This window comes from Venturia canescens, chromosome 10 (assembly GCF_019457755.1).
Source record: "Venturia canescens isolate UGA chromosome 10, ASM1945775v1, whole genome shotgun sequence".
Taxonomy (NCBI): domain Eukaryota; kingdom Metazoa; phylum Arthropoda; class Insecta; order Hymenoptera; family Ichneumonidae; genus Venturia; species Venturia canescens.
Genome location: NC_057430.1, coordinates 8283788 through 8308633, shown reverse-complemented (window position 1 = coordinate 8308633; position 24846 = coordinate 8283788). Strand labels below are relative to the sequence as shown.

The window sequence follows — 24846 nt, the reverse complement described above, 5'->3', positions numbered from 1 at the left end:
GCTATACGCGCCCGCTTGAAGCAAATAATAATGATGCTTGGCAACGAATAAACAAAATCATGGCAACGAATACAGACTTCACATTCATATATCGAAATGAAAGGATCACCGGCCGCAAAAATATCGTCAGAGCGCACTGAAGTTAGCCGAGTTAGCCGGCCACGAAAAATGCTCTTCCCGGCCTGAAATGCGGCCGGAAAGTGCGTACTTTCGGCTAGGGGAGCAAGAAAAAACTCTTTCCACAGACGCTTTATTCAGTTTTTTCCCAGTTTTTCGAGACTCCCTTGATGAAGAATCTTGGCAGAAAGGAGTCGCGACGAATGCCCGAATATTTTGTCCGCAAACGATAACAATGAAATAATAAAAACTGAGTATAGCGTAAATATCAATTAAAAAGGAAAATATTCAATAGATTTTGATTAAATTTGCTTTAGAACACTCTCTGCCGCTCACAGAAGGACAAGCACAAAATTGGTTAAGACAACTATCACCGTTTTCGAGAAAACTGGCGACAAAGGAATAACCCCCCACCCACTGATCGCAGTGAAACGCATAACTCCCGTCTTTTGGCCCTGCGGGCAGTCGGGAGTTAAAAATTCCAAAACTTCGAAATAAAATAAGCTATTATCGCGGGACGAACCGATCTAATGGAAAAAACGAAAAGTGTAAAAAAAAATCCATAAAAAAAATTATAAAACCAAGTGTAAATAATTTCAACAGAGCAATTAGAAAAAAATTTCACACCGACGCCCCATTCTTTTTATCTTATTCTAAAAGCTAAATCAATTGACAAAAAAAAATTCCATCTAAGTTACGTGCAGCATTAAAATTTATGATATCAATTCGAGGCCAAGTATTTAATGGTAATTCGGAATATTCATTCTTATGGGGGAATCATCAGGAGCTTGAGAGAGTTCTAGGATGAAAAAAGTTACCATTTGAGTTACGTGCAGCCCTAAAATTTATGATATTAATCGGAGGACAAGCGTTTTATTAGCAATCCCGAGTTTGAACGAAATTGTTCTATGGAGCGTTTAAATAAATAAAAAAATCACATAAAAGGTATTGTAATTTGTTACTCTATGGTGGCAGAGATTTAGAAGATAATCGATTCCCCTCAGACTTTCAGGATCCCCTGGTACTATTGACAATATTCGACGTCGATTTTGGATGGGTACATCTAATGGAAAAAACGAATAAAGGAGAAACGATTGGTGCGCCATGGATGGGGACTGGCGCGCGTGATTTACGAGCACTAATCGTAACGGTCATGATTACAGTGAGCGTGCAATAAAAAAGTGGACAAAGCAAAGGAGATAATCTTTTTTCGCTCGAGCGGATGTATCCTTGACCCAAGGCAAAATGGCCGTCGCAGCGTGGAAGAAAAAAGGAGGAAGGGAGAAGATTGAAAGCAAAAAACGTCAAGTTATCGAAACGATAGGAGCAGATAGAGATGATTCGTGTGTGAACAAATGAAACGGGTATTCCCCTGTCGGTTCATTTGACCGGGCTCTGCGAGATGTTTGAAGCGGCCAGACGGTGGAGAAGAACAAGAAGAAGAAGAGGAAGGAAGATCGTGAGAAATCGTAAGGGTCACGTGCCGATGCGAGCGCGAAGAATATTACGCTTCGGAGCTTTTTCAGCTTGAAGGTTAACCGGAGGATGTGCCAGGCGGCCATTACCGTTTACGATAGAGATCTGTGAGAAGATGAACTGAAAGGAGTACAAAGAGAATGAAGACAAAACACGCTCGAGGCATAACGTTGCTCGTTGGATTCAGAAGTCTTGGAGATTCGATCGAATGAACAGATCAAATCAAAAATCGAACATACGAGTATATAATCAATTTATTTTTATTGGTGTTATTAAAAAACTTGAAGAATCACAGTTAAAATCGGAGCAAGTTGCTTCGCTCGGCATAAATAATGTTTTAATTGTCAGCCTCTGAACTCGCGTGATGAGATAATCTCCCGTTTATTTATTGTTTTTTTTCCCCCGATGTATATAGATGTTCAGGAACTCCGAGCCGAAGAGGAAGAAGCGATCGGGAATGTTAATGAGTGCATTTTAATTCCGACTGATTTTATCGAGCTTATACAAATACAAACGCTCGGATGCACCCTTCGAAAAGTCATTTTTCATTCCGAACTTCCGAGCGAGTTTTTCCGGATCCAAGAGGAATTGAGATTCCGGGGAATTTATCGCGGATACGAATGCCTCGGCGAGATCAGCTCGAACGGAAATCCATCGAAACCGGACGGCTCGTATGTCGTATACTCTTAAAAAAATGTACGTATATATAGACTTCGGGACCAATTACCGAGAAGAGAAACCGTCTCTAGCTGCTGCCGTCACGAGATCACCTGTAATAGCTCCCTTCCCGAGACTCCTTCTCGTACGCATGCACGTATATTTCCTCTCTTAAGCCCCCTCCTTTGCCTCTCTGTACGAGTGACAGACGTTACGGAGCTTGTGCGATGGAATTCTCAACGTTATACAGTTATTTTCACCAGTACTCGCTCATTCTATCTCGAATTATAATTATTCTTATTATTATTCGAGGTTCGCGCTAATATCGATAAACTATCGAAACTTTGGAATCGAACCTCGTTACCGGAGGCGTGAAAACGTTTTGGCTTCAAGGCACATTTGTCCGTCGGTCCATTGGTGGGTATACTCGTTTATAGAAAATTTTCATTTATTTTTTAAACTGATCATTTATATATATTTTTTAATTCAATTTATTTGTTAAATAATCGTTGTTTTGAGGACTATTTTAGAGTTAATGCGAATTCGAAATGCAATTCTTTATAAAACGCTGTTGAGAGCAATGAGAATTCAACTTGGAATGACATTTTTATGAATTATTCAAATTATTGTCCGATTTATTTTGGCTTCTGACTATTCAAACTGTCCATGTTTTTAGTAAATTTTTAATAAAAAGTGATTTTTTTTAAATATGAATTTTCATCGAATTCTCGGACTCGTTTTTTGCCGCTAGCTCAATCGCTGGTCTTTGATATTCAATTGTTTGAATCATGGATGTGTTTTTGGTACAAAATAAATTCTAGATCATTGTAATAACAACGTAAAGTAAAATATCGTAGAGCAGTGCAAATCAATGGATATGCCCTCTAAACCAAAACATTGTAATAAGACAAGACTATTTAATACTATATTATTTATAGCAGCTTATAGTTAACGCTGGAAAAGTTATAATAAAAAAAGAAAAAAAAGATCCTTGTAACATAGTCGCATTTTTGTCGACGCAGGGAGACTTGAATGCTTAAATGGGAAGATATTTAAATAATTATCGTCATTCGAGAGGCCTCAAGTGTTTTTGGGAGTCTGACGATTCAACAGATCAACCAATCGATGTGTTGGCGTTGAAAACTTTCTGGAGGTTACCTCATCGAGTTTTTTTTTTCGAAGCAATAAAAAGAAGAAATATAAAACCCAGCGAGGCAAACGATTTTGAAAAATGTCGATTATTGACGTTCCATAAAAATGATTGAATCATCAAAATCGTCCGAGTTTTTTTACTCGGTCGTCGATGTATGCACGAATTTTGAAACGGGACCGGTACGAGCACGTTGGCATTGGTACGATTTTTCTCATGGATAAAATATGCATAATTCCCGTTGGTTAAGTGAATTGAAGCAGCGGTTGTACTACAGAAAATGTGATACTAGATATCGTACCGAGAGTCGCGAGTGCGTGGCGGCGAGTGGACTTTCTAAAAACGGCATTTAATATTCACGAATGCCTCAGGGTGTTGACGATCGTTGAAACACGACTCGGCACGCCATATTTCTCTTACTTTACAATTATATATTTATATACATGTGGAAATAGAATCATGAATAATGAAAAATCACAGCTGTCGATCAAGTTTTCGGACAGCTTATTAATTATCAATGATTTTTATTAATTCACGAAAAACGGGCACTTGCAATTTTGCTTTTGCTGTCATTCGATTGTCGCGTTTTTTCTAAGAAGAAATTCCCTTCTTCATAAAGTTTACAATGGTCGAAAGTTAATTTATTTGAAAACGTTTTTCCTTGAATTTCGTTAAGTTTCTAAATAGAATCTTTCAATCCCAAAAACCTTGCACGACTGACGTACGTTAATTTTCAACTTTTTATGTTGAATCTCAGCAAAAGGATGTTTTCATATTCGAACGGATAATCCCGAAAAAAATGTCTGCACGTTCCAAATGGAAGGAGCGAAGAAAAATAAAACGAGGATCGATCTGATCAATATTCAGGCTTTTTCCGTTGCACGAGGATCATCGCCTGCACATTGAGGAAAAATTGCAAGGCCACGCGTTAATTTCTAAAATAGATATTTCGAAAAATTCAGCAGAGGTGGCATGATTGATTTTTAATTGGGTTTTGAGTACGATGTTTCGCACAATTGATTTTGAAGAAATTCGTGGTCAAAATAAGTTTTCCACTACCAACACTCAAATGTACATTGTGCGATGAAAAATTAATCTAGCAAATTGAACTCGATAGAAAGTATTCGAGAGGGACTGCCTCGTAAATTGGTAAAATTCGCAAATCCCTAAGACGCAAAGCACAGAGTAAGACTACAAAGTTCTTATTCGTAATAAAATGACAAAGTGGGCAGAGGCTGAGAAAAAATGCACACAGGACGAAAGAAGGGGCGAGAGAGGCGAGCGAAACGAAAAAACTAAATCGATTTATGACAGAGGCAGAAAGTTTGATAGATCGTGGATGTTTTAGTCGCTGGAACGCGTCTGATTTCATCTGGCAATTGCTGCAAGCCGGTTCTCAATCTCGAAAGAGAGTTCGTCCGAGGAATATAATATTTCGCGGTTGGAAACGAACGGAATGAATAATGTAACAGGTTTGAGTTTGGGTTGAAGGGATTTGGGAGAGGGCCCAAAAAGTAGTGCGAAAGAGACAGTGGCGAAAAAAACGAAAGAGAGAGAGAGAGAGAGGGGGGGGGGGGGAAGAAAGCGAAATTCGAGTAAAAAAATGATAGCTTATTGCTAATCTTGATTCATCGTTTGTACAGCGAGACTTGAAGATTTGTATTAATTTTTTTTTCTCTTTCGAGAAAAAAAAATGTCTCGGGACTCAAAAGAGATGGAGGGTCGAAAAAAAATGGCGAGCTAAAAGATGAGAGCACTTACGAAGAAGAGAGGGTAAAAGAGAAAAGGGAGGGGGGAGAGAGAGAGAAAAAGAAAAGACGAGAGTGAGGAGCGTGATAGAGAACGGGAATGACGTCAATCCTTGGAGACTCGAGAAGTTCGTGTACCTTCGGGAATCATTTTTCAGGCTGGAAGCAACGGCGTCAGCATCCGCAAGAAAAAAATGATGAAAAAAATGATGAGAAAAAACCGAGGAGCCTTGAGAGACTAATATACTTATGAATTTCTTTCATTGTTTGTTACTTTGGCAAGAGGCGTGAAAAAATTGATTGTTAAATTGGCCTTTTTTCATTTTCATTATTTCTTAATTCATCCCGGATCTATGATGATAATGATGATGACGATGATAGAATCGAGGCTCGTTAATGGTCGATTTTAGCTCAGTCATTTAGTTACTTCCTCTAAATCGTACTCGTTAAAAATTTACAATGTTTCTTCGCGTTACGATCCGATTGAAAGATTTTTCGAACGTTTCCTTCAAGCTTTTCTCAACTTTGTTTCACCGGACGAAGCGCCAACTCTCCAAAGTTCCTTCGTTCGAATAACTCTTCGACGGTTATAAAATACTGACAAGGAACGAGTGCGCTTGACATTTTTGACGATGGGACGGCAAAAAACGACCACGACATCAAAACGAAAACGTTTCTTGAAAGGAAAAAAAAGACGAGGGAAAAAACATTCGTTCTAACGTCAATCAAGGCCGACGGAGAGTTACGAGCGGGCTGAAAAATATTTCGTCGGCCGTTGCAAAAAGAAAAGGCGGGGAAATAGAATGTGGAAAAAAAACTTGACTCCCGTCCATCCGAGTGGTTCCGAATCGCAAATTTATTTTATTCCCGTTAGGCAAATAAAACGATATCCCCGAACAAACATCTTTCGGTGGTTTTGAAAATTTTCATTACCATCTTTCAACTCGAATGTCCTTTTCCATCGAAGCAAAAAACTTTCTTTTCTTTTTCAAATAAAAATGAAAAAGTTTTTTTTTTTCAAATGAATTTATAAAAAACGGTGATAACTTCTAGACTTACCGTTAACTTGAGTTTGCCAAACGGCATCACCGACGCCCCAAAGTCCAGAAACGGTGTAAAAAACGTATGCGTTCTCAGGGTGCGGTCTCCAGACCAGCAGAACTCCGATGAGGGCAGCGTGGACGATGGCACCCAGTGCCATCAGGGGCTGGCGACCGATGAACTTCATGATCGAACCGAAAAGTAACGAGCACCCGGCGTTTACGACGCCGAAGCAAATCATGACGTAACCAACCCTGTGTACTCCGAGAGCACACGAGATGTAAGCCTGTAGACAAAACAAAAAGAAAAAGGTTGATAAAAAAAAAGACGAATTGGCAGTTTATTGATTTTGGATCATTTTTTCCTCGGATTCCGATAATTATAGGGGTCAACACAAAATTTGATATTGACATTCAAGTGTGAAATTTTGGTAGATTGGATCATATATGAACGAAAAAAAATTACATGGCATGAAAAAATTTGCTTTTCTTTTATTTTATATATATTTTTTTTATATTTTATAATAAAATCACACAAATATAAATGTGTATTATTTTGATTTATTTGAACTATCAAACTAGCTTACAAAAAGGTGGAAAATGATTTACAATTGCACAGTTTTACTTTTTCTTTCGTGTTCATAAGTACTTTTCCTTAATAAATCCCAAAAAAATCTTGGTGAAAACATTCTCCTTGCTCTTTTGAGTACGCTCCCATGTTATTCTTGAATTTATCTAAATGAGCATGCAGCATATGCATTAGGGTGGTCAAAAAAAATTTTTTTATTTATTTTTTTCCAGTCCAATCATCTCAAAAGTTTCTAGGAGGTATAACAAAAATTCTCCTGCAAGGGCAGCTCCATATTTTGATTCTACGAGACGCTCAACGTATTTTTGTTTTTTTATATAAATAACACGTAAAAAAAAATTTTCCGGTTTCTTCGCATGAAACTATAGAGAAAATTGTTTGCACAATTGCAATGGACATATTTTTGTAGAAAATTAAATTCTCTACAAAATATCTCTCATGTGGTTCTCTCATAAACCTAATGGGTGAACCGTTATCAGACTTTGAATACGAACAACTAAGTTAAATCTAATCATACATAATTCAAGAACGTATAATTTTTATATTGCTTTTATCCTGCGAATAATTACCCAGTAAAAAAAAAAAGCGGTGTAATTCGAGAATTGTAAGGCTTAGGATAACATTAGAAAGAAGAAAGTTTCAATTTGTGATTTTAAATGCACTAACATTTTTGGATTGTTTTTTATCAATACAAAAATTTGAAAAAATAGTATATTGCGGACCAAGGAACTAAGATCGAACTTTTTAACTCTTAACGCGATGTTGTCGTGTATTAAAGTTAATTAAAATTCTTATGAAAACATAAAAATGAGTATTATTAGTATAACTATGACAAAAGCAAACTTTATATAAAACAAGGGTATTTTTTCTTCGTTTTTATGCATAATTAAGCAGAAAATCATGAAATGAATTTTAGAACAAACAAATTTTTTTTCTACTCGTGTTATTCGAGAGTCGAGTCAACGATAATTTGTCAAGTTTAGTTTGATGTATTTCAGGAGGAATTCGAGTTGAAAAATATTCGGGATTCGCGACCTTATGAGTTTACATTTGGTGTCGAAGAATCAGAGTCTTGCTTTGATTGTTTCGAAGAAATCTTGCTAATTTTATGTTTGACATTAAAAAACGGGGGGACATTAAAAAATTTCCCAAAAGTTAAATAAAAAATGCCAGAATACTCGCAGGCTCACGGGGACGTTCCCCCGAGCTTCGATTGCGTGGGGAGATGAATTTCGGAAGGCGGAGAGATGGATTGGGATTCGAGCGAGAGAAATTCATGACTCCCCTGGCGAAATTTGAGTCGCTAAAATGTCGTCGTTCCAGACAAAAAATAATTCTCATTTGTGACGGCGGAACGAGAATTCTGGCTGCTCGAATTATCATTCGACTTTCATCGAGACGTGAAAGCGAAGTTTCGGAAAGACCCGATCCATCGAGAATCGAGACACTGAGACAGAAAATGAGAATAAAAAAGGGGTCCGAAGTGTTTGCAAACTTCTTATGACATCGAACGAACGCGAAATCGGGATTGCACATTTTCCAGGAAAAATAAATCGGACATTTTGAAGCGGATCAAATGATAAAGCGAAGCAGCAGGAATAACGACGAGAATCTCGTAAACGTTGGCACAAAAATCGAATGAAAAAATCATTCAGATTTTTTTAAATGTTTGCATTGAGTCGAAAAATGAATGATCCAGAAAAATAGTGAAAATAACAGTATTTTTGAAGCAGACACTGTGACATAAATGACGAATGAATTTCGTTATTGAAAAAAGTCCGAGATCACTTTCGCACGGGAGGCTCACGCATTATTAATCATTTTATTGGGTTATCGGGTTGATTAGAGAATCGAGTACGACAGGAGGCCAATCGAAACGTAATAATGGAAATATCACGTCGCGCCGAGCGATAAAGGTCTGACGAAAACGATAACGAGTTTCGTCAGTGGATGTGCTCAGTGTTTGGTCAGACGCACACGAAAATTTTGCTCTGTTTCTTCTCAATTACCAGAAAAACTCCGGATTTTCAGATACGATCAGGATCGTCGGCGTGAATCATGAAAAATTCATTCTTTTGTTTTCGCAAAGGCAACAAATTTTTATGATTCTGTGAAAATTTATGACTGTGCAGTTCGAGCTAAATTTTTATCAAAAGTTTCTTTTCGCGTTTATGCTCAAACCAGATTTCGATATTTTCTTGTTTTTTTCGCAAAAATCGCGAAGCAAAAAATTGTATTTTGCTCTCATAGCAGAAAGTGTTAGTGGTTACATGAAATCATAAATCCAATAAAATTTTGTCACTCTCAGAAAAAATGTAAAGGCTACATCGAATAATTTATTTCTTTTTTTTCTGTATATTTAGCTCAAAATTACGAGATTAAAAAACGTGCGACTACAAATAACTATTCTTCTCGTCCTTCCAAAAGGAAGAGGTGAAAATTTTTTGGAAAAACTGTTTTTCAAAATTGTGTCGAATTCAAATTCTCAATTTCAAAGTCCCTTATTTCACCACAGAAGACGTTATGATTTGGGAATTTTCTAGTTTTCTCATTCGTTATAAAAATAAGGAAAATATTTTGACTGAATTTTGATGGAAAATGAATGTAGGAATATTAGGAATGGAAAATCGCAAAAATGTTTCATTTCAAACTGTTTGATAGTCAAACTATTTGAGTTTGATGGCAACTTTGTACAATAGACTCATTTCGATCTTGTTAATTAAATTTTTTTTTTATATCCGCAAAAATTATGAGACCAATTTTGGAAAGTTTGATGAAAAATATTTGTGAATTTGCGTCCATTAGTCTTTATTTTTTTCTAATAGAATTCGGTCAAAATATTTGACTACTTTTTATAACGCATGAGGAAACTAGAAAATTCCGAAATTTTAACGTCTTCTGCGGTGAAACATCAGACTTTGAAATAAAGAATTCGAATTCGGCAAAACGCAGCTTTATTTAGCATGTTGTCATCTTTGTACGAGGCTCTAGCAAGTTTTCGTGCACAAAAATATTTATCTCTATGAAAAATACATGAAAATTGAAATCAATCGCTTGAGAAAACGCAACAATATTTGTTATAACACGTAATTTTGAAAAACTATGTTTTTCCAAAGTACATTCACCCCTTTTTTCGGAAGGACGACAAAAATTGGTGTTTGTAGCCACACCTTTGTTAGCTTCATAATTTATAGCTCAAAATACAGAAAAAAGAAAATAAATTATACGAGGTAGCCTTTAAATTTTTTTGAGACTCACAAAATTTTATTATTCTATGCAGCACTAACACTTTCTGCTATGAGAGCAAGAAAAAATTTTTTTGCTTCGCGATTTTGGGGGGGGGGGGGGGGGGGGGAACATGAAAATATCGAAATCTGGCTTGAGCACTATGTAAAATTTTTAAAAAAATCTAAAATTTGGAGAAAATTATTTTGATGTACTTTGAGAGCTCGAAATGATCGAAATAAACGTAAATTTTTGTTTGCTCCACGATTTTAATGATTTTTCCACTATCGAGTGTTTTATTTCACTTTTCTGGAACTATGAATCGACTCAGTTTCTTATTCTGAACTGTGGAATGGGAAAGCATTCATTTAGACTTTGCCGGGGGATTAGAGCGTTCCAACCAGCGAGTTATTTTATGTGTAAAACCAGGATCCGGGAATCGTTCGGAAGGTCTCCAGTGGAATAAGTTAAAGAGGCAGAGAAAGAGAGAAACAAGTACGAAGAGTGCAAGGACTTGTGGTGTACTTGTGAGATTTAATGTCAAAAAGAGAGAAAAGAGAGAAATGGTAATCGATGCCGTATCGACGCGAACCGGATGGTCGAGTTCGTGGCGCCATTTGCCCACGTTTCTTACCGATAGTGCGTTAAAAATAAGAGCCAACGAAGAGAGAATTAACGAGTGTATATCCAGGGAGGAAGGATGAGAGGACGGGAAGAAAAATGGAGGAGACTTGGCGAGGCGCCAGCGTCGAGGATCGCGAAGTTGTTAAGCGGGTAGCACTTGCTCGGTAAGTAGGGCAGACCCGTTAACGAAACCGAGGCGGGAGGAGCGCATCACGGCGGCGACATTTAATTAGCTCGATTGAAAAAAAGCCACAATTATCTTGGCCACTTGGTCGAGGTGTAAAATCCATCAGCACAAAAACCGAAAATTCGATCATTTCGATTCGCGGTCTCGTGCGGAAACACAACTATTGATTTTCCGCTTTTCCGCATCTTTCTTACCATTTTTAATAACGATTTTATGAAATTCGCAGTACGAGCGTCGCTCCAAGACGTAAGCAACTCGTGAGAAAAGGTTCGCGTCTCCGTGCCTCGGGAGTGATAGCGATCTTGCAAAATGTACAAATTGGCCCTGACGATTTCCGAGTCCGCGGTTGTTCGAGCCTCTCAAAACATGCTATTAAATCTGCGCGTTTTGCGAGCCGACAGCGAAGCATCAATTCTTACCGATCGTTACGAGCGTACGACGAAGAGGATGGAAAAACAAGGACGGGGCAAAGAATAGAGACGGCGGAGAAGAATTACTCGCGCCAGGAAATTAGCGCTGGTATCATGCGTTCGCTACGCACAAAGACGGGAATTAAGCAGCTTTACGAAACAGCTAATGCGAGCCGATGCAGCAGAAAAGAAGGATGCAGGCCTACATTGTCGTCGAATTTTTGGGCTCATGGAGCGATGAAAGTTCGAAAAAAACGCGAGAGGAATCGAGCAGTCAGCGCAACTTTCCCTGGGCTCGAGCGATTCGATTCCCCGATCGGGAAAAATCGATTGGCTAATTGGCCTTTTTTCCACGAGGATTAACAGACGACCTTGAAATCTGACGTCAGGCATTGAACGGCCTGCAAAAAGTTAACGACAATTTTCACGATTCTTGCCTTTTTTCACACACGTTTTTTAAAAGCGCATATTAAAATACGATAAAAAAATATTTATGCATTTGACCTTCTGCTCGGAGTCCCATCACCGCGCTTTTTTAAGGTCGATCTCGTCATCGTTATCTCTCATAAATAACTTGAACGATCGAGGGGGAAAAAAATCGTAGAAATGAAACTGGACGCTCTGATTTAACGAATGAAATTTCATCCCGATCAAATTTCAATTTGAGGTTTTTCATGACGCCGTTATTTCAGTGAAAAAAGCACGAAAAAGATTTCGTTACCTCCGCAAAAACTTGTCGGTCCCACTGCAGTGAAACGTAAACGTTCGGAATTCGATGTTTCAGCGTACACAGAATGATTCTGCTGCCGAGATCCTCCCGTACTCGCTCCGTTATCCATTCGCGCGTGATTTCAATACGCGAACGCGAGAGGGAATAACGAGGCTGGAGCCGGCTGATTGCCATTAGAAAGTGCCGGAGACGCGGCCCGACGAGCCGCTCGTTATTCGCTCTTCGATTTTCTCTCGCTACACTTTGTAAGCAACTCCGCTAATAGCTGGAAATTTCGAGTGCAGAGGTGCAAGGAAAAGGGCGAAAAAGTGCTCTGAAATCTAGAAATTCTCCGGGAGCTCAATGTTTCCGGTGATAGCGAGGGGAGAAAGGACCTTCCAGGCGCATCTTCCGAGTCGGAATAATGAAAAAACATTCGAATCTTGCGGTCGGCTTACCTGAGTGAAATCAGCACCGATGAAGGCCTGCTCCATGCCGATCCACACGGTGATTGGTATGAGCAACTGTTGATACGGTTTTTTCAGTTGATAAGCAGTTGCGGACAGCAATTGTATGCCACTGAGCTCCTGACTGTCGGCTCTTCGTTGTTTTTCACCGTACCTTTAATCAGATGGCAAAAACCAGAAGATGAGACACGAATCGAGATTGAACGAGCCGGAAATCCTGAGAATATTCACGCAGCAAATAATATACGAGATGATTCGTTTATGCGATACACTTTTGTAGACGCATTCGTCCATTTGATTATCAATAACGCTTAGTCAATGCATCCGAAAACTAGAAATACACGAAAAGCCAAGTTTTTCGTACCAACTATTGAAATGAAGAAAATGAACTATTTGGTCAGGCAGAAATTTAGTTGGTTAGTTAAGAAATAAACGAATCCGTTCAAATAAATTATACATCAAATATACCAAAGCTTCTTTCGAAGTAGACATTTTTATGGACAATTGATTTGCTTCGCCATTGATAAGATTTAGTTAAGTTAAGAAAAAATCCGAGTATCAAAATTATTTTTCATTGTCTACAAATCATGTTGGATAATATAATAATAATACATTTTAACAAATTTTGGGTTATATTGAACTGAACAGTGTGACTCGATTTACGAAATATTTATCATTATCGACAAAAACCGTTTGAATACTTCAGTACTCGATATTCAAATAAAGATATCACAAGAGTGTACGTGAACTAAGTAGAAATAAACAAATGTTTCGAGTTCTTCGAGCAAAAGACTCGCTTTCACTCGTTTAGTTAATTCACATAAACAAAAATTTAGTGATTCGGATAAATGAACTAATCCTTATTTATCGTATGTTAGTTAGATCAGCCAGCAAAAAGTATCAACCAAAGACATTTAGTTGTTACGATTTTTTTTCTCAGTATATTTGAAGAAAAATAAAAACAAAAAGTTGAAAAATATGATAAATAATATAAAGAATAGGAGAAAATATGGTTCAGCGCCAAACAAAAAATCAAAATTCAAAATTGGGCTAATATAGAAAACAAAATGAACCAACTAGTGCCCAAATGTCGCGAAACAGAAGTTTAAGGTCGATCCCCTGCGACAGCCCCAACCAAAAGTTATGTACCGTCTGCATATTAAAAGGGTTGATAATTCGTTCGAATCGTAATCGTCAATAACTTTGTAAAGAGCCTATATACGTATTCGGTGCCAGCAGATATAGTACAAATATCATTTGCTTTCGTAAAATTTATTCTAAAAGTATTTTTTATCTGACATCGTGAGTAAATTTTTTGGTTATACGTGACAAAAGGTCCCAGGACAAAATATCCCGGTCAAAATATCCTGGGACACACTATCCCCGGGACGAAATATCCCAAGACACAATATCCGGGAGTCAAAATATCCCCGGGACGAAATATCTCGAGACACAATATCCGGGAGTCAAAATATCCCCGGAACTAAATATCTTGAGACACAATACTCTCCATAATTTGCGGGCACGCAGGGAAGTAGAACACACACACACACACACACACACACGCGCGCGCGGAGGGTTCAAGGAGAGTTGAAGTTCCAACATAGTTTCGTTAATAATAATAAAAATTTTCTTGATTAACAGAGATAAAAATATCCAAGACATTCGGTCTTACAAGTGTAGGATATTTCCAAATCGAGGATATTACGTCATTAGGATATTTTGACTTCTAGATATTTTGTCCCAGTATATTTTATACCAAGATATTTTGACCCGAGGATTATTTGTCTCAGGATATTTTATACCAGGATATTTTGTCCGAGGATATTTTTCCTTAGGATATTTTGGCACGGGATATTTTGTCTCAGGGTCTTTTGACCTGTCACCAATTTTTTACTATCCGGGCTACGCTTCAACACACAGAAAAGGTTGCCTATATAGACGACATTCGCTTATTCGCTTGCAAAATATATCGTATGCAGCCTAAACCTTCGTACTTCTCGAGACTATATCTGTCAAACTAGATGGTCAATCACCTTGATTTTCTTTTACAATATCTGTGATATCCTGCTCTAGATCCTCCTCGTTTTTTATAAACTTCCTAATTTTAGTACTAGCGGTAGAATTAATAATGTGCTGTTTGCCTATGCATTGTCCATATGTTACGTGTTAATTGAGTCAACTTCAATTACATATATCTCGGGTTCGGGATGGTGAAACTTGTTAAAATTTTATAGAGGTGTTGTTCATATGTTAAACGATACGTATGTCAAATTTAAAGAATTTTCTAATTTAACTGTCTCGTGGAGGGATCACCTTAAAGTTAAAAACTAAACTCTAGAATGTACGGCTGGGACTGAAAATTAGGAGCTTTCGTCAGGGACGGACAGAATAATTTTTAGAATCGGGTAAAATCTCGTTTCGTAATAAATACGCATATGTAGGAAAGAGAGAGAGAAAAGAAGCGACGAGAGAATCGAGCACCGACTCGTGAAAAAGCGCGTGTTCATATCTCTCGTTCCTTGTCCGCTCATTGAAGTCTCTCGACTCGCACGACATGAAATATACATAGACCATGTGCGTCTCGATCCTCGTTCATTCATAGAACGTCCACGGTCACGAATTCACTGCGTTATCGCTCATTCAAAACGGGTAGCAATAAAAATATGTTGACGAAAAAGCAGAAGCCTCGCTGGCAAACGTGCATTTTAACGGATCTCTGTTTCGGGGAAACCCATTTTTTGCAGAGTCTAATGATCGATGGAGCCATCGAAAAATTCGAGGTATCGGCTCGAAATGATAATGAATGAAAAACTGTATAAAAATAGAAAGAAAATTGATGAAAAATGAAGGCTCGTCGGTCAGAAAAACCCGGAGAATGAGGACCTTCGAAAGGGGGTCGGAGTCCAAGACCCTGCCAAAAAAAAACAGTATCGAGCCAAATTTAGAGGCTTGATATCCCGAATCTTATTGGACACGAATTTTTCTGAGTCTGGACACAAACCCGGGGAGGGCGAGAGAGAGAGAAAGTCAGTCGACCGGAAAGGGAGTAGAAAAGTAAAAGGACGAGAAAAAGGAGGAAAGTTGGAAGAACATTCGGAGGAGGTTCAGTGACACGGAGGCTCATTTCGAAGCTGTTTCTCGTGGCTCGTTCCGATAAGAATCAACATAGGTAATAGTCGTTATGGAACGATGTAGATTGCCCCTCTTCGATCGCGATGTTACATGCCCTTTCGTAACAGAGCGAGTTTCTTCCCAATGTGATAACCGGAACGGAGTCGTTGCTTCGGAAAATATGTTAAGAGGTAGAAAAAAGTGGTAATAAGGAGAGGGAGGCTACCGAGGGCTCTTGACCGTTCGTTCGAGTATAAAATTAGCGAGGATCTTACGAGGGGAACGAGTTTTTCCTCGGTCGTTTCTCTCCCCTTCTTCTTTCTCACTTTTTGCCAGCGAAGCAGGAGCTTTGTCTATATTTAGCCGGCGCAGACGTCTCCAGAGATTTTTAAAGCCCCTCAATCGTGATTGCACCTCCCCAGGATATTCTTAACTCAGCTCTTTGGCTTCTTCTACTTAGGACTCGACTCCTCCGGAGAGCTTGAATTCGCAGAATAAATCTCGTTGCAACGCTCAACATTTTTCTTTCGCATGCGCCTTTTTTAACATTGTTTTTTCTTTTTTATTCTTCTCGTCTCGCGAACGAGGCGACAACTATTGCCGCTGCATGCTGGTTTATTCTGACTGCTCGAGCAAGAAAGAAAGGAAGAGAGGATGCCGGTGCCGGTTCTGCATAACGCTTCTCTCAGCCCTGTCGGGGACCTGGACGCTGCAGGATTCAACCGCAAACAACCTTACGACGCGCAGCATCCTCTTTCGTCTCATCTTTATCTCAGTATCTTCGTCTTCCTTTCTCTCTCTCGCGTGTGTGCTGAAGAACAGCATTCCGCAGAACACGTTTGAGGTTTCAGTTTCTGGGCGCTCTCCCATATTCAAACACGTGCACATAAAGTGTCCCAAAAGTTGAGCTCCAAACTTACGGAGCTGATAAATCCTCGGGTTCTGAGAACATAAGAATTGCCTGCCAAGGCAATTCTTATGTTCTGCGATGCAGAAAAGAATTGGAGATATCGAGGGAGAAAGTAGCAGCCAATCGGCGAGCGTCGATTAGGGGAGCGCTGCTGATTGGCCGTCGCAGTATCTCGGCACATCGGAGAGAAAAATTCTCGGGGACTTTTCCGTAGGGATTTTAAGGACGCGATCAGTCCTCGGGGCAAGGCTGACTTTTGGAAGATCCTGTTGCTCGTTATCGCGGTCCCCGGAGCCCCGGACCTTCGTCACGATTTTCAGGTGTGCGCGGGTGCACGCTCCTGGCTCGTGCTTCTTCACTTTTGCTTCCCGAAGCACCGGTACATTCAGAATAACGAAACAAAAAATGTCGAGCCGACGATTACGACGCCAGATCCGGGAGCGATCGATAATGATGACGAGCACGACGATCATCCTCGCGACAGGAGAAAGAGGGGCAATAAAAATACGATTCAATTCGACTCGGTCGTTAACTCGTCTAATTGCGCAATTCTCTCCTCGAAGCAACTTATTCTCCGGACAATTTTTTATCTTTTCTTTCTCCCTCCTTTTCTCTCTTGCTTTACCCAACGATTCGTGATTTCTTAATCGTGCACGCACCCGAGTGCGCGGGCGCGTGCTTCGCACTAGATTATGAATTATGCACAAAGCCATTGTGCATTCTGCGCATAAATGTGGGCCACGTGAAAAGCACCGGTTTTGGGTCTTATTCTTCTCTCCTGACGAAGAGTCTCCTGGGACGTGGGGAAGCTTCTTTTCTTCGAGGGCTAATCGCTTGACGAATAACCGCGAATTAACCGACGCAGAGAAATCTCTCCGTCGTTTAACATTCGCAAAATTCGTAAATTTTCAAGCGAAGGTGTGTCGAAATTAATGGAGAATGCGACTGACAGATTATTCGCTTGAATCGCGAGGCGTTTGCGTTTCTCGGGGAACGTCACATGCATGCGCGCGTTGTATACGAAAAGTGCATTAGTTATTTCATCCTGAATCGAGTCACGTGTTCCTCGTCGTTCTCGTTGCAATTTGTCGAGCTCTGCGCCAAGCCACGTACCACTTTTTTCGTCTCCGCAGTGTTTTTTTTACTCCTTCACTTGTTTTTTTTTTATTTCTTTTGTTTCGCGTATGAGAATGGATTGCAAAGTAGTGCGAGAGAATTTCCAGGACTCTCTCGCTCTCGTTCGTGAAAGAAACGTGAAAGCGACGCGCGCGCCACCATCGAGAATGCTAAAATCATATTTTTTTTCAAACTCGCTTCGAGCTTACCCAACTCCCTGGATTCTCGGCCGATTGACACGTCGCACGTGTCTTTCAATCATTTCGTCCCCCCCTCTCGCCCCGCGCAAACGAAACGTCACCATTTCCTTCTGGCTCCAGACGTAAACGCAATCAGGTATTACACCTTTTTTTGAAAACTGTTTTAAAATAATCCTGTGATCGTAATAAACCAGTAGAATTTTTATTTCAATTTTATAAGACCGAAAACTTTCTTGAAAACTATTTTTTATTTATGATTTTCAATTTTCGCGCGGAAACGCTAGCCGCCATGTTTTTTCGGTTTGTGACGTCACTCCGTTAGTAAACAATACAATTGCGAAAGACTAAGTAATAAGATTTGTAAAAATAATGAGTTATAGTGGTATATCATTGGTGTCTCGTGCCTGAATGCAATAATACAAGTGTAAAAATGCCACAAAAATTGTGGATTCATCGGGACCATCAACATATTTATCATTGGTAGATTTGTACTATCTGCTTTCACAAAACAGTTTTCCATAATGCGAATTTAATCAAATGAATGATAAAAGTCCACAAACGTGCATAATAACTTGTAAAATTTCAAAATAACACAGAGCGCACAATAAGAATCTAGATTGTTTACTATCGGAGTGACGTCACGTTGGAATCCAATATGGCGGATGGCGTTTTCGACATTTGAAAAACAGTTGAAAAAAGACGATTTTTAAAATTGAATTATAAAATTTACATTGCATTTTTATAAATAAACATTGACGTTTCTCGTTTACTTTTTACGAAATCTATCATAATCATGCATTTTTATATATTTTTTACATGGTGTAGAATACCCTATTATTCGGTTTATTTACTTCTCAATTATGAAAATTCCAACTTTATAATCCTAATATTATAAATGCGAAAGTGTGATCGTTTGTTTGATTGTTTGTCCTTCCTTCACGTCCTAACTAAGCAAACAATATACTTGATCTTTGGCAAAGAGGTAGCTGAAAGGACGGAGAGTAACATAGGCTAATTTTGGTCCTAGAAAAAAATCAAATTCCCGAGAGAGATTTACAGGAATATTCGTAAAATTGGACTTTCATCGCGCGTCCTGGCAGATCGACCAAATGAATTGAAAAAACATCAAGTTTCCAAAGAAGATTTACGGGAATATGCGAGCGAAACCGCGGGTAAAAGCTATTAATTGATCAATTTATTTCTATAATAGGACATTACACCTTTTTTTGAAAACTGTTTTAAAGTAATCCTGAGATCGTAATGAACCAGTAGAATTTTTATTTCAATTTTATAAGACCGAAAAATGTCTTAAAAACTATTTTTTATTTATAATTTTCATTTGACGCGCGCAAACGCTAACCGCCATGTTGTTTCGGTTTGTGACGTCACTCCGTTGGTAAGCAATACGATTGCGAAAGACCAAGTAACAAGATTTGTGAAAATGATTTGGTGTCTTGTGCCTTAATGCAATAATACAAGTGTAAAAACGCCACAAAAATTGTGGATTCATCGTCACCACCAACGTATTTATCATTGGTGGATTTGTACTTTCCGCTTTCACAAAACCGTTTTCCATGCTACGATTTTAATAAAATGAATAATAAAAGTCCACAAACGTGCATAATAACCTGTAAAATTTTAAAATAACACAGAGCGCACGATAAGAATCTGAATTGTTTACTACCGGAGTGACGTCACGTTGGAATCCAATATGGCGGATGGCGTTTTAGACATTTGTTTGAAAAACAGACGAAAAAAGACGATTTTTAAAATTGAATTATAAAATTTACTTTTTACGAAATTTATCATAAATAATAATAAACATGCATTTTTATATATTTCCTTATACATGGTGTAAAATACCCTATTAAATAATAATTATTATTTAATAGGGTTATCAATTATAATTGATAACTTTTATTTTGCAACACTGACATTTCGAACGAAGTTCCGAGAAATTTTTTAGTCCCCTTCGCAATTACTTATTCACAAAAAATGCCAAGACGATTGAGCCGTTGAATCGTGGGGACAAAATTTTTTCTAAAATCCAAGTTTCGATCGTGTTTTTGTTTCCCCTCGATAAGTTTAAAAATATTCTCACTTCAGTGTTATTAATTTACATTCAAACAAGAAAGAAACGTGAAGATTAATGCAAATTGGCATCGCCTTCTTTAGTATTCATTAATTACAAGAAAAAGAGAGAGAGGAAGAAATTCATTCGTGTTTGTCAACGCGTTGTAAAAATGTTGAATATTTGCCGATGAATCAGAGAGAAGCAAAAGGAGATTATTGATGTGAGCATAATTCATGAAAATTTTCGCTCAATTCCAGACATCTTTGCACCCGCATAACGAAGTGAATAACGCAATTTTTTGCTCACAATTTCGTAAAAAGGAGAAAAAAACAATTTTCGAAGTGAGTTCGTCTCGAAGTAATTAAGACTGATTTCAATAACGAGGGAGTGAGTCATGTGGCTGTTTGTTGCGATCACGGGCAGGCACATTCGAGAGAAAGGGAACTCGGTGGAGGCAAAAAGAAGAAAAAAGGGAGGGCAAGGGGAGAGGGAAAAGCTGAGGGAGGGAGAGAAAAGATGGTCGAGTTTGCATTGAAAGGAGCGTGACGGATGCGAGGGAAAGAGAATCAGCCTTGGCAAGGTCATCTTCTCGGAGAGAGAATTTTATGCATGCAATTTTGCGCTGCTGACTGCATTGTGTTAAAAAAGAAAACAACGTCATACGAACGGTTATATTAATGGGTGAAAAAAATGGTGGCACAGTAACGAGTCTGATAAAAAAACAAAACAGTCTCCGAGACTCGTTCACGAAACGAGAACTTCTCTCGATAGCGAGAAAACTTTGCTCGTGTCCATGAACGACCATGAATATTCAATAATAACTGACAAGTTTGTAAGTAAATGTAAATACGCTGAGAAATCGTGGATAAACGGACAGAGATAAATAAATAGCGCCGTTTCACACACGCACACGTTAATCCTATCGAATGGTCATTCGACAAGAAAACTTGTTATAATAAACCGTTAACTCATTCTCCTCTCGATCTGTCAGCTTTTCGAATACATTTTACTTCTGGTGCACTGTCACACATTCGACTTTTATCAGAGACTGTTTTACAAACATTAAATTTTCGTGAAAAATTCCCCATCAAATGAAATTTTGAACGGTGGGGTTCAATATGTCGAATAACTGAATTGTAGAACGGTCGATATTTCGAAATTTTAAAAGTTGTCATATCAGTTTGGAGAAAAATAAGTAATTCGAAATTCTTATTCCCGATCGACTATTCAGCAGATTGCGCATTTAGTCAAAAATTCCTTTTTTGAATTCGTATTTACCCGAAAATATATATTTCAATAGTTTTCATTTCGAATGCCATTTTAACAGACCATCCAAATGTCAAAAGTTCATATTTTCGAATTAAAAATGGAGAGTAATTGTTTTACAGATAGACCAGAATATAGAGTAGCAAAAAATCGAAAGTGAATTTTTCGAGCCTATAAAACTTAGATATGCGGAATAGCGATAGCTCGAAAAGGCGAAAGTCAAAATGGCGATGTTTAAAATTGGAGATCACCGGTCTGAGTAAGTGAGTGAGTGAGACGCGTGTATTTGGAGCTCCACTGCATTTCTTTATTTTGATCGATCGACTTTTTAACGTTTCGTTATTTTGACTGTTCGATTTTTTGGTGTTTCAATATTTCAACCTCGGTAATATTTGGTCTTTCATTATTATATATTCAAAATTGTGAATTTTCACAGTATCGCTGACTGTAGTAATTTATAAATTGAAAGAGCGATAGTCGAATTTTCGTAAAATCGATATTTTAGTCATCGTCCTATGGGCGATTGTTACATTCTATTTTCGATGCAAACGTGCTTCGAACCTTGCAGTTTCTGCTTCATTTATTTTCGGCATTCAAAGCTCTAGTCGAATCTATCTGTCTCCATATTATCATTTAAAGTTTATAAACTCGAGATTTTAGCTGTTCGAATTTTTAGTCATTCCAACATTTGATTCCCGTCCCAGAGGATCTCTTGGATCATGGACTCACGTTTTTCCAGCTGGAAGCACGAAAAACCCTGAAATTGGAGTAACCTTTCGTTGAAAATTTTCGAAATATTGTTTGCAGCAAAAAACTGCGATTTTTCGAGTATTTTCCGGATTCGAAATCGTCTGCCCACTGAAGAAAACGAACGAAAATCGGAGTCGAATGGAAGGAACGATGATGGCGAGAGCAGAAGCTATTGACAGGATCAAAATAACCGAGCACGTGGAGAATAATGGCTGATAGGAGGCGCCGGTGCGAAATAAAAATTTGATTAAAAAGGAGAATAAGGAGTGCAATTAAGAGACAATCGATTATGGGGATAATTCATAAAAGCTTCTTCCTTATTCGCCGAGCAACGGAGCGCGCAGGAGGCGCCATTGCGCTGAGGCTGAAAAATATTCGGATTGTTAATTGCCTCGTGTAATTGGCGAAAAGATCCTCAGTCCGAGAAATAAAGAGGATGAGGATTAGTACTAACAAAAAGAATGAGAAGAGGAAAGAAAAGTTGAATAATAAAAGAATAAAAATCATAACGTCAATAAATAAATAAAAGAGAGGAAGACATCGGTTCTATTTTTAGATCGAGAGAGCAGTTATGAGGCGAGCTCATCACGAGAGAATCTTTATGAAGCTGCGCAATGAGAGAGCCCTGAACAGCCAGGACCAGTTTCCTCGTCTTGCCTCTACAGCGAGTTCGATGAACGACCTCTCTTTCTCTCTCTCTCTCTCTCTCTCGCCCGCTCTTCTCTGTATCTCCGAGCAACATCTCCGAGAGAGTAATACAAGCTCCCGGAGGCCAATCCTCTTCCACGCACTCTTTGCCCTGAGACAGCGATAAAAAGAGAGAGAGAAAAGGAGGAAAGAGAGCGAGAGAGTCGAGACGCCAGAGTCGATCGACGAGCCGGTCGAGTAGACACAAAAAGTAAACAAGCCCCGGGAGATTTATTCCCAATTCAGTAACCAAATCGTCACATATTTTCCATCCGGAGAAAGTAAGATTTTCATGTGTGCGTCACGCCGAGGAGCTGAGCCAGGGAATTGGAAAATTTCGTGAGAATTTCTGAGTTTTCTTGGTCGCGTCGTTCCAGAGCCGAAAGCTTTATTCAAAAGGGGCCCGCTCGGAAGTAATTTATACCTGAATCGTATCTCGTGACGTAAATAAAAACATCGTTCCTATGACAAAATAGTAAATAAAATGAATTCCGTTTGAAGCGCGACGTCGAAGTGAGGACTCGAGAAAATTCCGGCCTCGCTGACGGAATTTGTTACTTTCGAAAAGACTCGGAATTTTGGGAGTTTCTCATAAAGCTTTGCCGAAGGGGGACTCTCGTTGGATGAGATTCCTTCGAGAACGCGAACGCATTCAGGCTGACGAAATCGAGAAGAAGAGAGTCGCAGAAAAACGTGCAATAAGGTAACAGCGACCGTTTACGGAAGTGGTCAAAGACGTCGACGCTCTCGTGTCGCTGGATCCTCAAGCATAATAATAGTACGGCGCACACATACTAATACGAGACATGACATCTCGTGGACCGTGAGACAGCGAGAGTTGCAGTCCCGAGCGAGTTGAGCTGGTCAGGGGACGCGAGAGAACGCACACGCGTGCCGGCCAATCTGCCACGACTAAACGAACAAATCAATTATTTTCTCCTATTTTTGAGTCTCACGTTGGAATAACGATTCACATCGAAATTTACGTCGATCTTACAAATCATGCTGAAGTTCGATTCGATCGTATTATTCCATTCGATGTTAAGGGAATATTCGTTTTTTTTTTCAACTTCATGTTTTCTCTTCCATTCGAAGGAAAATGTAACGAATTTGCACTGTAAGTTGACTATTCATCGATGATTCTCGATTTTTTTCGTGAGTTTCCGAAAATCATTAAGGAAGTTGAGGCATTAAAATGAAAATGATGTCACCGCTTTTAAACCGATTGCGTCTTATAAAGTGAAGTGTAAAAAAAAATCAGTTAAATTTTTAGACAGTTTAGGAGCGTCGTTGCTGAGAAAAATCAATAACAATTTGGGCCAAATAACATGTAATCTTATGGAAGTCAAGACATATTCAGTGATATCTCCGTTAAAAATGATGCTAAAAATATGAAATTTTTTGGGCAACATGAGCAAGGCTTGCTGAATAATGTCAATTTTTTTCAGATTTATTAGGAGATTTGCTGAGATTATATTAATAATAATCTGTTTCCCGTGCAGTTTTTTGAGGCTAGGATCGTCACTGTTCGTGTTTTCGACTGAGCTTTCACCAGTTTTTCGTCTTTTTTTCCCCAACTTTTCTTTAAAGTGTATGCAACATTGCCAAACTGTAAACTGGCCTAACTTTTGAAAGGTACAGGTCATCACTTTTGGGTAAAAAAAATGACTGTACAGCCTCAACTTCCTTAACTCGTTCGCTCTACCCAAAAACAACGCTGCGCCAGAGAGCCCTGTTCTCAAATTTGCTAATATAATGAAATATGTCTCCTCGTTTGTCATTAATCATCTGCGTTATCCGCCTAGACATGCTAAAGAGTGGAGACGTTATTCGTGCAAAAGTTAAAAATCTTTAGAGTGGAAATGTCACCGAGTAGATTTATAAAGGTCGAGTTATGTTGCAGCAAGTCAATAATTCTACTCTCAGTAAATCTATTCAACAACGGTTCTCCTCTAAATACTTAAAAAGTGGAGTTGTCATCGAGTAGAGCTGTGATGAGAATAGTTATAGTAGCTGCTGGTTAAGGTATTCCTTTCGCAGGACCGTATTTTTTGGTGTCGCAAACTAGGGCACTCGAAATTTGGACTGATTCCTAACCTCTGAGAAGTCGCTGTTGCTATATGGGAAAAGCTTCTGCTTCTGCCATTTTCCCAACTTCTATCGTTAATATATTTTTTCAACATTCGATAACCCTTTATTTTTATCATCCCGTATAAATATTATGATTTTTGAAATTTCAATTCTTCATTAAATGTTCGATAATCTGACCTGAAATTTCACCAATCTATTTGGATGCAGTTGTATTTTACCATAAATTAAAATCAATATTT

General features: G+C 38.7%; 1 protein-coding gene and 1 long non-coding RNA gene across 3 annotated transcripts in view; one reads left to right on the top strand and one right to left on the bottom strand.

Moving 5' to 3' along the window:
* LOC122416894 (UNC93-like protein) overlaps positions 1 to 24846 on the bottom strand; it is a 71666-nt gene that overhangs the window by 4331 nt on the left and 42489 nt on the right. Inside the window, exons 4-5 of the mRNA XM_043430010.1 lie at positions 12391 to 12553; positions 6208 to 6475 (exon numbers count right to left, since the gene is read on the bottom strand). Coding sequence (XP_043285945.1) covers positions 6208 to 6475; positions 12391 to 12553 — 431 coding nt within the window. The remainder of the gene's footprint in view (positions 1 to 6207; positions 6476 to 12390; positions 12554 to 24846) is intronic.
* LOC122416899 (uncharacterized) lies at positions 143 to 3987 on the top strand. 2 transcript variants are annotated; one of them, XR_006262187.1, is made up of 4 exons: positions 143 to 1834; positions 2009 to 2289; positions 2563 to 2667; positions 3273 to 3987. It is a non-coding gene; the product is annotated as an uncharacterized lncRNA (long non-coding RNA). The 2 variants fall into 2 exon arrangements; XR_006262186.1 differs by lacking the exon at positions 3273 to 3987 and having other exon boundaries at positions 2563 to 3250.